The following is a 14,243-nucleotide window of genomic DNA, read 5'->3' on the forward strand; positions in this document are numbered from 1 at the left end:
TGAGATGGAACAGTAACCCATCCTTCATATTTGTGTATCAAATATTGTCCAGTTAGGCAGAATCATGTGAAGTCTAACACCCATGTGAAAGTACTTTCTTCAGTGTAAGCCCATACTTTTGTTTTATATCAGGTGGATGATCGAAGTAACAGGTTCCTGTCTGCTTGCTTGATAATCATCTGTTTTTTCTTAAGTGGAAATGTTGCAAATATTTTAAAATTTGTCTTTTGGGTATTTCTTACCTCACTTGCTGGCTTGGACCCACTTCCTCTGTTACAACCCAACCCTACCAGTCTAGGGTTCGGGAAACTCTCATTTTTTAATTATTGTTCATCGCTCAAAGTCCAAATGAAGTGGAGTGGGATAATAATGAGAGGGACACAGTGGCTCAGTGGGTTAGGACGCTGAGCTTGTCGATCAGATGGTTGGCAGTTTGGCGGGTCGAATCCCAAGTGCCGCGTAGCAGAGTGAGCGCCTGTTACTCATCCCAGCTTCTGCCAACCTAGCAGTTCGAAAGGACGTAAAAATGAAAGTAGAAAAATAGGGACCACTACGGTGGGAAGGTAACAGCGTTCTGTGCACCTTTGGCGTCTAGTCATGCCGGCCACATGACCACGGAGACGTCCTCGGACAAGCGCTGGCTCTTCAGCTTTGAAACGGAGATGAGCACCGGCCCCTAGAGTTGGAAACAGCTAGCATGCATGCGCGGGGGAACCTTTACCTTTACCTAATAATGAGTTTTAAATATATAAGTGTGCCTGATTTGGAACTCAAAGAGGAAAGACTGGATATACAAAGATATGGCAACTTGGGGATAAAATCACTGCCAGATCATTCATGCTGCAAGATAATTACGGAATTTCTTCACATCTCTTTCAACGGTAGAAAATAAATACTGAGAGCCAAATTGGGAATTTATGCTTCTAAATTTTAGGATAGCTTCTTTCCCTGGCACAAATTTCACAAAATTCTAGGCCACAGAGAAGTATTACACCTTCACAGTTCCCGGGTTGGTGCCTAGGAATATAAGTGGTCCTCGACTTACGACTACAACTGAGTCCAAAACTTCTGCCACTAAGTGAGATAGTTGTTAAATGAGTGCTGCCTCCATTATGTGGCCTTTCTTGCCCTAGTTGTTAAGCGAATCACTGCAATTGTCAAGTTAGCAACATGGTTGTTAAGTGAATCTGGCTTCCCTGTTGAGTTTGCTTGGTCAGAAGGTTGCCAAAGATGATCACGTGACACTGCACCTGAATTTTGATCACATGACCATGGGGATGCTGCAGCAGGCACAGGTGTGAAAAACAGCCAGAAGTCACTTTTTTCAGTGCCATTATACCTTCAAAAAGTCACTAAACAAATTGTTGTAAGTCAAGGTCTACTGCTACTGTTATGATCCATTAATTGTTTGGACAAATTTTAACTATTAAAAAATATATCTTTCTCTTTCCTAAACATTTTTCTTTCCTAGAATTTCATTCACTCTAAAAATGAGTCTCGGATTTTGAGAGGCAATGTTTTTTTTTCCCATTTATTTTTATGAGGAGCTGCAAAAGAAGTTGACACTAATTAAAGATACACCCTAAATACATCCGTAAGGCTAGAATTTTGACAAGAAAGAACTAATAATATGTTGCAGGATGTGACTGAGAACTGCTAGTTTCACCTAAGATATCCAGCGGCTTCTTTTTGACATGGACATTATTTTATTAGAACTGTTATACTTTTCAAATAGGAAATAACTCTGCCCTGTAAGCATGGTGCTGACCTTAATGATGAGGTAATGCAGGTTTCTATGTCTGAAAGAAGATTAAATTGTAATCCGTTAAACCTCCTTAAGCCATAAAGGCAAAACTTGCAGAATACAAATAAGTTGCCAATGACTTTTTTCCATTTAAAACTATCTGTAAATGAAACATTCCTCCTAAAATCTCTCATTCCTCAAAGAACTGAAGTAAGCATAAGAAAAGCAGATTCATGGATTGCTCAAATCAAACAACCCCAAACAATTTTGTCCTCTCTGGGTTCCCATATGCAGGAGAACTTAAGATCCCCTTGTTTCTCTTCTTCTCGGTCATGTTTGCTCTCACTCTTACTGGAAATTCACTGATCATCTTGGTGGTGATCTCTGACCTTCAACTGCACAAGCCCATGTACTGGTTCCTGTGTCATCTTTCCATCCTGGACATGGCCGCCTCAGCTGTGGTGGTCCCTACAGTTATTGCAGGATTCAATCCTGGGGGAAATATTATCTCTTTTTCTGGATGTGTGACTCAAATTTTTTTTTTCAACTTCCTGGGATGTGCAGAAAGCCTTCTCTTCACCTTGATGGCTTATGACCGCTTCTTGGCCATCTGTAAACCACTCCACTATGGCAACATCATGAGCTGGAGAGTCTGTCTTGTCCTCTCCTTGGGTACCATAATTGGTGGCTGCCTCAACTCTACATTTCAGACATTGCTCACTTTTCGTTTGCCTTATGGACAAAGAAACTATATTGACTATGTCTTCTGTGATATTCCTGCCATATTGATGTTGGCTTGTGCTGATACAAAACTTAATGAGTTGATGACCTTCATTGATGTTGGCCTTGTAGCAATGACTTGCTTTCTTCTTATCCTAGCATCCTATGTTTACATCATCATGGCTATTCTAAGAATAAGTAGTAGTGAAGGACGGCATCGAGCTTTCTCAACTTGCACTGCACATGTTAGTGTGGTGGTCATATACTACCTCCCTGTGGTGTACCATTATTTGAGACCAGCTTCTCAGGACTCCATGGATGGTGTGGTGAGCATGTTCTATACCACAGTAACCCCTTTGTTGAACCCACTAATATATACCCTTAGGAACAAGGAGATGAAAACTGCTCTGCTGAAACTCTGGGGTGGGAATGCAGAGTAGGTAGCAGAAAATATGTAAAATAATTTTATATTTATTTTTTAAAAATAAAAATGGTGAATAGTCGTGTTTGTTTTGAGTTTTGAATGTGCAAATTATCCTATTTTAGGGACTCTTTTCATTTTTGAGGAGATGTTAAGAAATTGATGGAGCGGCTTTGTGTCATCTTTCTTTCATAATTCAAGGAATTATATCGTGTTTAGAAGGGGAAAGAGAAGAGGAAACATAAGTTGGTCCAAGAGAAAGACTCCAAAGATTCCCCTCATGGAGCCACAAGTGTTTCATGAGTTTCTCTCCTGGACAATCATGATCCATCCATATCTTAAATTCTGATGCTCATAATGTCCTTGGTCCAGTAACCTGTGTACGTTCTGCTCTCTTGGGCACAGTGGTGGATGGATTCCAAGAACTCAATCTTCTCCAATAATATATCTTTAGGAGACATGGTCCATCAAACCCTTTCCCGACAGTTGGATGGAGTTCCACTATCTCCCAGAAGACCTAATTCCAAAGCGATATCAATGAATGCAAATACAACAAAACAGAGAGAAATAGAGACACTAATTAGCTGCTGTTTTTACTGAGGCTCAGTGAAAGCTATCAGAGAGTTTATAATTTTATTTATTTATTTATTTATTTATTTATTTATTTATTTCTATTTATATACCACCTTTTTCCCGAGGTTAGAAATGAATGCTTTGGGTGAATTATTGTTTCAATCAGATATATTGTGGCTTGTGAAAAAGTGCTTTGTTCTTTGTTGTTATATTCATTAAAGCACAAGAATTAGCAGATTTCTAGATTTGGAGGTTTTTTGGGATGTACTTTTTATGTAAATACTGCAGTGACATTCGTAATAAAATCATTGTCTCAGCAATGGTACTCTTGCAATGATGTTAATATTTTTCTGAGGAGCACAGTGTGTTGAAATAGATTGCCTTTCTGCATATTCTTGCCAGGAATGTGGAGATCTGTGTGTAACAGTCTCCTATGGAAAATTATCAAATGTCAAGGTTCTGCCAAGAAAAAGAATACAAGATTTTCTTTTCCACATGAACTTTCCTCGAGGAGTAATTGGGTTCTATATTCTGGTTTTCTTCTAAATGGTCAGCCATACCTTCTCTTCTGACCGATCTCATTTCTCATCTCCATTGCCCTTTTCTTGCATCCCATTTGTGGGGTTGTCTCAGTCTGATGTTCCTGACCAAGTTTTGACAGTTAAACTATAGCCCCTTACTGTGAGAGGACCAGTATGGTATAGTGGGTTAAGGCATCAGGCTAGAACTAGGATTTGAAAACTAGTCCTGCCTTGGGCATGAAAACTGTCTCAGTGACTTTGGATCAATCACACACACTCTCTCTGCATAGGCTATGGAAAACCACTTCCAAAAACTTTTCAATAAAACTGTAGGGATTTGCCCATGCAGTCAACAGGAGTCAAATTTGCCTTGAAGATACCCTTACTTGATTAGCTTGGATGGAGGTGTAGATTTGTGATATGTATTTTAGGGTCAAGAAGCCTCAAATGTTGATGCCTGAGAATTCTATAAATATTTTTGCAGATAAACATGGCGCATCTCTAGATATTTTTAAACTTAATTTTCCCCATCATATTGGAAACATTTAAGAAACAAGGATTTCCTTGTAGAGGAATGTGTTCTATAACATAATCATTTATCTATGCTGATTTAGCATCAGATTTTACAGGAACTAGTATAAGTAGTCCTTGCCATGCAACCATAATGGAACCTGCCCATTAAGGTCATATGTCGAGATGGTTATAACTTGGTTGGCCACATGACCTTCATACAACCTTTTTACAATGCTTGTTAAGTGAGTGCCATAGTCATTAAAGGAATCCATGGTTTACAATGGGGCCAGTTTTGCTGAAAATTAGAAATAACTGCCAACTTTCAGCAAAACTGTCATAAAACACAGTCATGTAACTATGGAACAATGTAAACAGCCATAATTGTGGCTGTGTTGCTAAGTGCCTGAAGTTGAGTTATGTGACTGCAGGGAGTGACCATTAGAAGTCTGGAACTGAGTCATAAGTGACCCCCATGTAGTTATGTTGTCACTATGAATGATTGCTTAGTACCAGTCATAAATTGAGGATTACCTGTATTCAGGATGCAACCTTTCTATAATTGGAGAATTAAAGGGAAAACACATAGGTCTTGAGTAATTCATAGATTTGCTAAAGAAGACACAGGACCTCATCTGTTTTCTCAAATGACATTTCAAGCAATTGAAAGAGCAACAGAAATGACTTGATTGTAAGGTCCGCCTCATCTAATACTCCCAAGAAAGCAGAACTCTTGAAACTAGCATAGTTTCAATAGGAACTTTTATTGGAAGGTAGTGACAGCAGAGAAGCAAGGCAAGATCTGAATATTTCCCATGCAAAAATGTTGCATTAAGCATTCCTGTATAACCCCTCCCCAGTGCCCAACTGTCCAGTTTGACCAGCCAATCCAAAGGTTATGGGAACCAGTTCTTGCACACCTCAGTTTCCTCCCAGCAAAGTGGAGATAAGGCAGATGGCCCCAGGCACATTCCTCTCTCCCCTTTCACACCCAGCAAGATACATCAAAGTGGAAAAGAACAAAGTGAAGGAAATACATCCTAGAGCCCCCTTTCCTCAGCGCTAAACCTCCCCCTTCCCAACAGAATGGCAGAACCCAAAATGGCATGAAGTAAAAAAAGAATTGTCAAAATGAATAAATGAATGGAGGGTGTGAAATTGATCTTGGTAGCAAAAGGTAGACTTTTACTTCATATCTGTGGCAAAGGAAAGGGACATCCACAGTAAAAAAAAAATCAAAGATATTGAGTTTCTCAGTCTTCCATCATGCAGTGATAGTCAAGTTCTTTTCTGCCTTTGAGATGATCAACCATTGGTTGACCAACCATTTTTCTTCAAGCACATCATGATACTCCACTGGTTCCTTTAAGCGCAATGTGAGATTACCTTTTCATTTAATTAGGTTTTCATAACTAAGCTACAAGATGAAGGAAGAGAATTTGAGAATTTGTTCTCCGATATGATTGGATGCTGGCCTTATTGCAAAGGTGGGGTAGCAATCGCCCTTGTGTCATATGATTTTCTTGGGTCAACAAATTCTGACCCAGAATGGGAGAGCTCACCATAGTCAATTTGCTATGGCCAATTTGCCATTGGACAACTCACTGCAGGACAATTCAAATAATTTACAATTACTTTAATTTTTGTCATTTACATTTCATTTTGTTCCTCCTTTTTTAATGATTCCATTCCACTATTTTTTCATTATTAGTGTAATTCTTGTCCCGTGGTGAGTTGTCCCATGATGTATTGTCTCACAGTGAGTTGGCCACAGCAAGTTGGCTGCAGCAAATTGTTCTAGACCCTGATCCTGACCAGCTCATTAGATCTAGGAGCAATGGCTTAGAGATACTTCTCTTCCCTTAAAGTAGGGGTGTCAAACTGCCAGTCCGCAGGCCAGTTTCATCATACCGAAGCCGAGCCCACCCCATTGCCAGCAATGCAAAAAGAATAGTGATACGTCACAACATGTCACGTGATGTGGTGAGTTTCACACCCATGCCTTAAAGCAAACTGTGTTGCCTGATTACCCATTGCCTTTAATTCTAACATTGTCTTCATCTGGTGTCAGACCCCAAAAACCAAGAATGACATGAAAAGTTACAGTATTTCTGAGTAGTTGATTTATTGTTGTTTGCCTACAGACTGAATCTTGCTACACTAAAGCATTTGTATAACTATAGACATACTTCTAACTATAGACATACTGCTCTCTTTTTGCCTATCAGAAATTCCAAGTTTCACTTGCTCTTTGACCTCTGGAAAGCAGTCCTTCCCTTCTGCAATTCCAGATTACATTCCAACACATCTGGAGTAGGAAGTGGCAATGAGGCTAGGGAATAGAGGTTTGTATTCAAAGCAGAAGAATCTGTGTCATTTTCTGAACTTGGTTGTTGGTTTGCAAACATTCCATTACCCAACTAGATAACATCATCAGTCTGAATGAGTATGAGGTTTGCTTCCTGTTTATACAGAAGATCAGGAGAAACAGACAAAAAAGCTCAAGGATTTTAAGTAGGAGTAATATTGTAATTTATCAACAATAATACTGTATAGCATAAGGATTTTAAAAGAAGAGATATATAATGCTGGGGATAAGAGAGAAGAATAACTTTGTAATCATGTGCAGGATAAAAGAAGTCTTCTGAATTATTTCCCGTTGGAAACAATAGGATTTTTAATTAATGGCTAATAATTCTGTTGAATAATTGCTCAATAGTAGTAACTGTGAGAGGGATCTCGGAGTCTTAGTAGACAATCACTTCAATATGAGCCAGCAGTGTGCTGCAGCTGCCAAAAAAGCCAACACAGTGCTAGGCTGCATTAACAGAGGGATAGAATCAAGATCAAGTCAAGTACTAATACCACTTTACAATGCTTTGGTAAGCCCACACCTGGAATACTGCATCCAGTTTTGGTCACCACGATGTAAAAAAGATGTCGAGACTCTAGAAAGGGTACAGAGAAGAGCAACAAAGATGATTAGGGGGCTGGAGGCTAAAACATATAGGGAACGGTTGCTGGAATTGGGTATGTGTAGTTTAATGAAGAGAAGGGTGAGGGGTGACATGATAGCAGTGTTCCAATATCTCAGGGGCTGCCACAAAGAAGAGGGAGTCAAGCTATTCTCCAAAGCACCTGAAAGCAGGACAAGAAGCAACGGATGGAAACTAGTCAAGGAGAGAAGCAACCTAGAACTAAGGAGAAACTTCCTGACAGTTAGAACAATTAACCAGTGGAACAACCTGCCTCCAGAGGTGGTGAATGCTCCAACACTGGAGGTTTTTAAGAAGAGACTGGACAGCCATTTGCCTGAAATGGTATAAAGTTTCCTGCCTGAGCAGGGGGTTGGACTAGATGACCTCCAAGGTCCCTTCCAACTTTATTATTATTATTATTATTATTATTATTATTATTATTATTATTATTATTATTATTATTATTATTATTGTTGTTGTTGTTGTTGTTGTTGTTGTTGTTGTTGTTGTTGTTGTTATTATTATTATTATTATTATTATTATTATTATTATTATTATTATTATTATTATGCATCTGAACTTTCAATCTAATCTATAATTGAAAATAATTGTGCCCCAGTTGAATTTCTGGAGATCATAATTGCCTTTCTCCAAAATTAGCAATATTCTAAAATAATTCTCAATGGAATTTGATGGAACACTCAAAAGCACTCCTTTCCCTAACTCTCGATAATGAAGACATTGTGATTAATAAACGCACAAGATTTAAAGGATGTCACGGGAGAAATATAGAAATGCTGCTAAAAGGATGCACCAGGATATATAATTACTTATTTCTTCATTTCAAACCGAGAGTCCATAAATTGAAAGAATCATAATATCTTCATAACACCTCTGTAGATGAGAAAGGGAGAGAACACCTAATCCTAATTGAGAAGCATTCAGCGAGACTTGGAATATCATGCAAAACTGGAACACAAAGGCTTACAACATGCCAATAATTCACAACAGCTGACCACCTTTTTGGAATTGCCACATCTTATTTAGGTATTCATGCAACTCATTCTCTCAGCTATCATTTTGGAAAGTAACCTTAGCCTTCTCAATTTGATTGAAGATCTCTCTGGTACAACTGGGGGGGGGGAGCAGTCTCTGAAAGGAGAGATCATCTGCTTTTCACAAATTGTCTCAGAGAAACGGAACAACATGTTATAAAGCTAAAAATGAGAAGCCACGGAGCTAGTGCACTTAGTATTGTGTTATGACCAATGATTTATTTTGATTGTAGTGATGGAATATTCCTTATTTGTATCTTCAGCAGAACATATCTAGCTGAAAGGTAAGGCAAATAGTATAGATGACAGGATCTCTGTGGTTTTCCACAGTCATTTGGGAGGGGAGAAACTTTTCAAATTTGTACATATTCAGGAGTACTAGAGGGAATTTGCTAAATAAGTTTCACTTCAAGATACTTTCCAAGCAGCTTCCCTTTCTTCGTGAAAGGGCCTGCTCAGAATTTTGTAAGATAGATGATAGATATGAAATAAAAAGTAAAAATAGTAGGTCTTTCTCCACCACATTGAATATTTATTTATTTATTTATTTATTTTTTAAAAATGTATTTTATGCAGTTGCCCCTTAACGTGTGACAGAAAGAGGATGATGTTATATTGTTTTGTAGATCTGAAAAAAGTAAGTGAATTCAAGTTGTACAAAATGCACAGAAGCTGTCAGGGACCCAGTAGGAAATATCTCCAGAAAACATGTCTCTTAGAGTAGTTCATTGATCAAAGACTTCAGGTATGTATAAGAATAACTGACACATGGAATGTCCAAATCAATCAGCCCCACATGACTTTATCCTTTCTGGGTTTCCATATCCACAAGGGTTCAAGCTACCATTGTTGCTCTTCTTTTCAATCATGTTTGCCCTCACCCTTTCTGGAAATTTTCTGATCATCTTGGTGGTGATCTCTGACCTTCAATTGCACAAGCCCATGTACTGGTTCCTCTGTCATCTCTCCATCCTGGACATGGCCTTTTCAGCTGTGGTGGTTCCCAAAGTTATTGTAGGCTTCAGTTCCAGAGGAAAAATCATTTCATTTGCAGGTTGCGTCACACAGGTATTGTTTTTGAATTCTGTTGGATGTGCAGAATCTTTTCTTTACACCTTGATGGCTTATGACCGCTTCTTGGCCATTTGTAAACCACTCCATTATACCAACATCATGAGTTGGAAAGTTTGTCTTTTCCTCTCCTTGGGGACCATAATTGGAGGCAGCCTCAACTCTGCATTTCTGACATCACTCACCTTTCATTTGCCTTATGGAGAGGACAACTATATTGACTATATCTTCTGTGATGCTCCATCCATCCTGAAGCTGGCTTGTGTTGATGCAAAACTTAATGAGTTGATGATCATCGCTGACGTGGGTTTTATTGCAATGGCCTGCTTTTTCCTCATCCTAGCCTCTTATGCCTACATCATCACAGCCATTTTGAAGATTAGAAGCAGTGAAGGTCAACACAGAGCATTCTCCACTTGTACTGCTCATCTTACTGTGGTGTTCATATATTACCTGCCTTTGTTTTATCGTTATATGAAGCCAGCATCTCAGGACTCCATGGATAGTGTGGTAAGTGTGTTCTACACCACCATCACCCCTTTGTTGAACCCACTTATATACACACTTAGGAACAAGGAAATGAAAACTGGTCTACTGAAACTCTGGAGAGGGAATCCAGAATAGACAATAGTAAGTATGGCTACCTAATATTTATGCTTTTAAAAGGAAACATGGTGAATATCAAGTTTACTTCATCCTTTCAGGGTAGAAATCTGAATTTTATGGATCCACTGAAATTTTCTACCGACCACTCTTAAAATATGGATATAGCTGCTCAAATTCCATAGAAAGCCACAAGGAGCTCATTGGAATATTGGGGATAAGTCTGTGCTATGTCCTCCTTAATCTTGGAGCAAGGATGATCTGCTTAGAGGTGTAAACAATCAGCATCTCAAATTGGACCAATGGTCCTTCCACCTGCAGGAGATTTCAAGAGAAAGCTTGAACAGATGCTCAGGAAAGGATCTGAGATGTAAACAATGCTGAAGGAAGCCTAAAGTTTACAGAGCAACCATTTCCATCAGGTGCTGCTTTGTTCTTCTCCTAGAGACGTCCTCCTCCAGCCAAACCTTGAAAACAGTTGTTCACAAAGTCCTTTTTCAGCCAGCTTCTGTTAGCTCTGCTGTCTTTGACACAGAAGAGGAAGAATTCCATCACATCATCTTCTCTGCTGTGTATCATTAGACTTTTCCTGAGCTGCTGGCTGAAATTCCACTGCCTCCTACAAGACCTGTGTGAATGGATCTCAACATATAGGGGGAATAAATCAAAGGGTAAAAGAATTATTAGGCAAATAATTTTTATTCAAAAGCTACTGTATGGGTGATTTTATACATGATGGTACCTGTTTGGAGACGCGGTGGCTCAGTGGGTTAGGACGCTGAGCTTGTCGATCAGAAGATTGGCAGTTTGGCAGGTCGAATCCCGAGTGCCGCGTAACAGAGTGAGCGCCTGTTACTCGTCCCAGCTTCTGCCAACCTAACAGTTCGAAAGTACGTAAAAATGCAAGTAGAAAAATAGGGACCATTACAGTGGGAAGGTAACAGCATTCCATGTGCCTTTGGCATCTAGTCATGCTGGCCACATGACCACGGAGACATCCTCGGACAAGCGCTGGCTCTTTGGCTTTTAAATGGAGATGAGCAGATACCATGCATATTTCCCTATTAAACTTATATTTAAATCCAAATTGTCTTCATTTGGATTGGGAGAACGATGGTACCAAGGACTGAAGAACCTTATTGGTTATTTAAAAAGAAGAGATGGAGGGGGAGAGAGAGAGAGGGAGAGGGAAGAGGAGGAGGATTTGCATAGATTGTCATCACTCATAACTTCTTCCATTAATTATACACTTACATTCTGCCATTATTCAATGTATCTTGACACTGAAATCAGAGGAAAAATATGGAAAAGAAAACATGTCTAGTGTTATAAATAAAATAAAAAAATCTTTAATTCAAGATTCCTAGCAAGGGAATGCTTCTTCTGAATATCTTTTTACGTGTTTCTCCCATGCTTTAGGAATCTCTTTGATATTGCCATTTCAATAAACTATCATGTTTCTGATAGATGAGACCAATTAAAAGAACTTCAAGGGAAGGAATTCTTCCTCAAAGTACATTTTTGTTCGGCTACAAAATAGCGGCACACACAAAGGTGAACCCAAGACTAAATTCCCCTCCCCCTGGTTACAAAGTTTCAAGTTGCAATTCCCACCCCACTTAGAAGTCATAAATCACATTCACCAATTGTTACTAAATGTGGGCACTCCTCCCAGATTTCCAGCCTGCCAAAATATTATCAGTAATCACCTTGGTTCCCATACTTGAGAATTGTTATGGCTAACTTAAAACTACATTTTCCCCCCCTCTTTCTATTCCAAATATGTGGCAACTGAAAACAAAATGAAAATGGCTTCAGTTCAATTCATTGCAGAGTTGACGTTCTGCCCCCTTTAAAGAAAGGAGAAATCCTGTATTTGTGTGACTTTATTCATTAAACTTGAAATATAGTACAGGATTAAGAAAACTTGACATTCAGTGTAGCTATGTACTCACTAATAAAAATGTCAAATATTTTGACAGGCAAACTTGTATATGATTCCATTCTTTGTTTAAACCTGAATTTTCTCTACTGCAGTTGGAATATTTGGGAAAGAAGCATTCTTGGTATCTTTTGATACTTGATAAACAAGTTTTTAGCTTGCCCCCTTTCCGGTCATCTCAAGGCTAAACGAAACAATAATATATGATTCAACGATATTATCTTTTATACAGGAGAATTTTTTAGAAAATGAACAGCAAAATTTTATTATTGTCATTCATCAAAAATGATGCCCAATTTCTTATATTTAAAAACAAAAAGAAGATGATACAATTACAATGACAATGGGTGCCTCCTTGGCAGAACTGAAGAACCACACCTTCCTGGAGAAATTTGTCTCTGTGATCGTTAAGGTTCAATATTGACTTGATGGCACATGTTCACAATTATTGTGTGGCAGTGGACAGCAGCACCCACAAGAGAAGTCAAGATGGTGGCTCTCTTGGTGTTGTGTCATGTGGTTGCAGCCACTATGGTGACATTTAAGGTCAAATCTTTGAAAACCCCTGTGTCAGGCACAAGCGAACAGGAAGAGGAGCTGAGTTCTATTCATTTCAAATTTATTACATCTTACCTATACACATGAATCTGATCTACTAACGGTCAAGACAAATTGCGACTAGACAAGAAACAGTGGAATTCACACAGGGTTGGACCAAGGTCTCTTGTGCGAATGTACCACCTCCGAACTGATGACACATTTAACCCTGCTTTCGGGCTCAGCCTGGTCATCTCCTACATCAAAGGAATGAACATGATGGCTCCTTAGAGATAACTTTTGTTATCCTTTTTTGCAACTAAAAATTAATGCAATATCCATTTCCCTGGACCTTTTGTTTCCATGGCAAACATAACCACCAAAATGAACAGGTCCTTTTCCAAATCAAAATTAACATACTAAAATGAGAAATAATGTTTAACCCAAAAGGAAGTACTCTGGTACAAGGCCAGATCACATACATTAGAAGTACAATTTTAGTAAAGCATACCCAAGAATTAACCGAATCCTGGTGCTTCTTCCTAAAAACACATATATGCATCCAGAATACATGAAACAGTAAGATCGGCTATATCATTATGACTGGTGATGTTTCCTGACTAGGGCAGCAAACCTCACTGCCCAAGATGAGTAAAAATAAATCGGGAAAGAGACAAGATGGATCGTGGATTTCAAGACGAAGTCAAGATTATGATTGATCAAGGGGAAAGCTGAAATTCTAACTATGCATTTGGAGGAGGAAAAAGTTAACCCAAATGGTAAGGTAGAAATATGACTGCCAGTCAATTCTGGAGTAAAAAGAATTGTTCTGAATTAATTCCTATTGGAAACAATAGGATCATAACTCATGGCTAATCATCTCTTTGATTATTATGTGTGCAAACTTTCAAATTTACTAATTGTTTGAAAGTAATTATTCCCCAGTGGACTTTCTGGCAATTATAATTGCCTCTCTCTTAAATCAGCAATATTTAAAATAATATGCACTATCTCTAGGGAATAAAGGCAGAGTGTTCGCTGAAGATGCAATATTTTTAAAAGATATGGAAACAGAAGTATCTAAATGCTCCACCTGGAGAAATGAAGATACACGAGTCTGCCTACTTCTTCACTTCACACTGAAAGGTCATATCAAGCAGGAGTTCATCACAACGTCACAACAGACCAAAGCTCCCTGGATGGAAAAGAATGAAAACACCTACTCCTAATTAAGAAGGCATCTAAAGACTTGGAATAACATACTAACTCACAACATATAAGCTTAAAACAAGCTAATTTTTTCAAAACAGCTGATTGCTCTTTTTTTTGGAACTTCAACACCTTGCAATTCAGTCTCCCATTTTGTAAAGACGTTCTTAAGATGGTTTCCTGCATTCTCAATCTGGCTGAAGATCTCCTTCTCCTCAAATAAAATTGCAGTCTCTGAAAAGAAAGATCATCTGCTGTCCACAAATTGCCCAATGGAAACTCAATGGCATTTTTAGCTATAAAGCTAAAGAATCAGAAAGCAAATCATTTAAATACACATCAATACCTTCCATCTGCTA

At 38.6% G+C, this 14,243-nt stretch overlaps 1 protein-coding gene across 1 annotated transcript; it reads left to right on the forward strand.

Moving 5' to 3' along the window:
- Positions 1-1,977: 1,977 nt before the first annotated feature.
- Positions 1,978-10,217, forward strand: LOC308678583 (olfactory receptor 10D3-like; the record flags this gene model as incomplete). The annotated part of the gene is made up of 2 exons (XM_081345809.1): positions 1,978-2,900; positions 9,287-10,217. The coding sequence occupies 2 exons, from the start codon at positions 1,978-1,980 to the stop codon at positions 10,215-10,217; spliced, it is 1,854 nt and encodes a 617-aa protein (XP_081201935.1).
- Positions 10,218-14,243: the final 4,026 nt, after the last annotated feature.

Source organism: Vipera berus (genome assembly GCF_964194415.1).
Source record: "Vipera berus genome assembly, chromosome: Z".
In the NCBI taxonomy this organism is placed as follows: Eukaryota; Metazoa; Chordata; class Lepidosauria; order Squamata; family Viperidae; genus Vipera; species Vipera berus.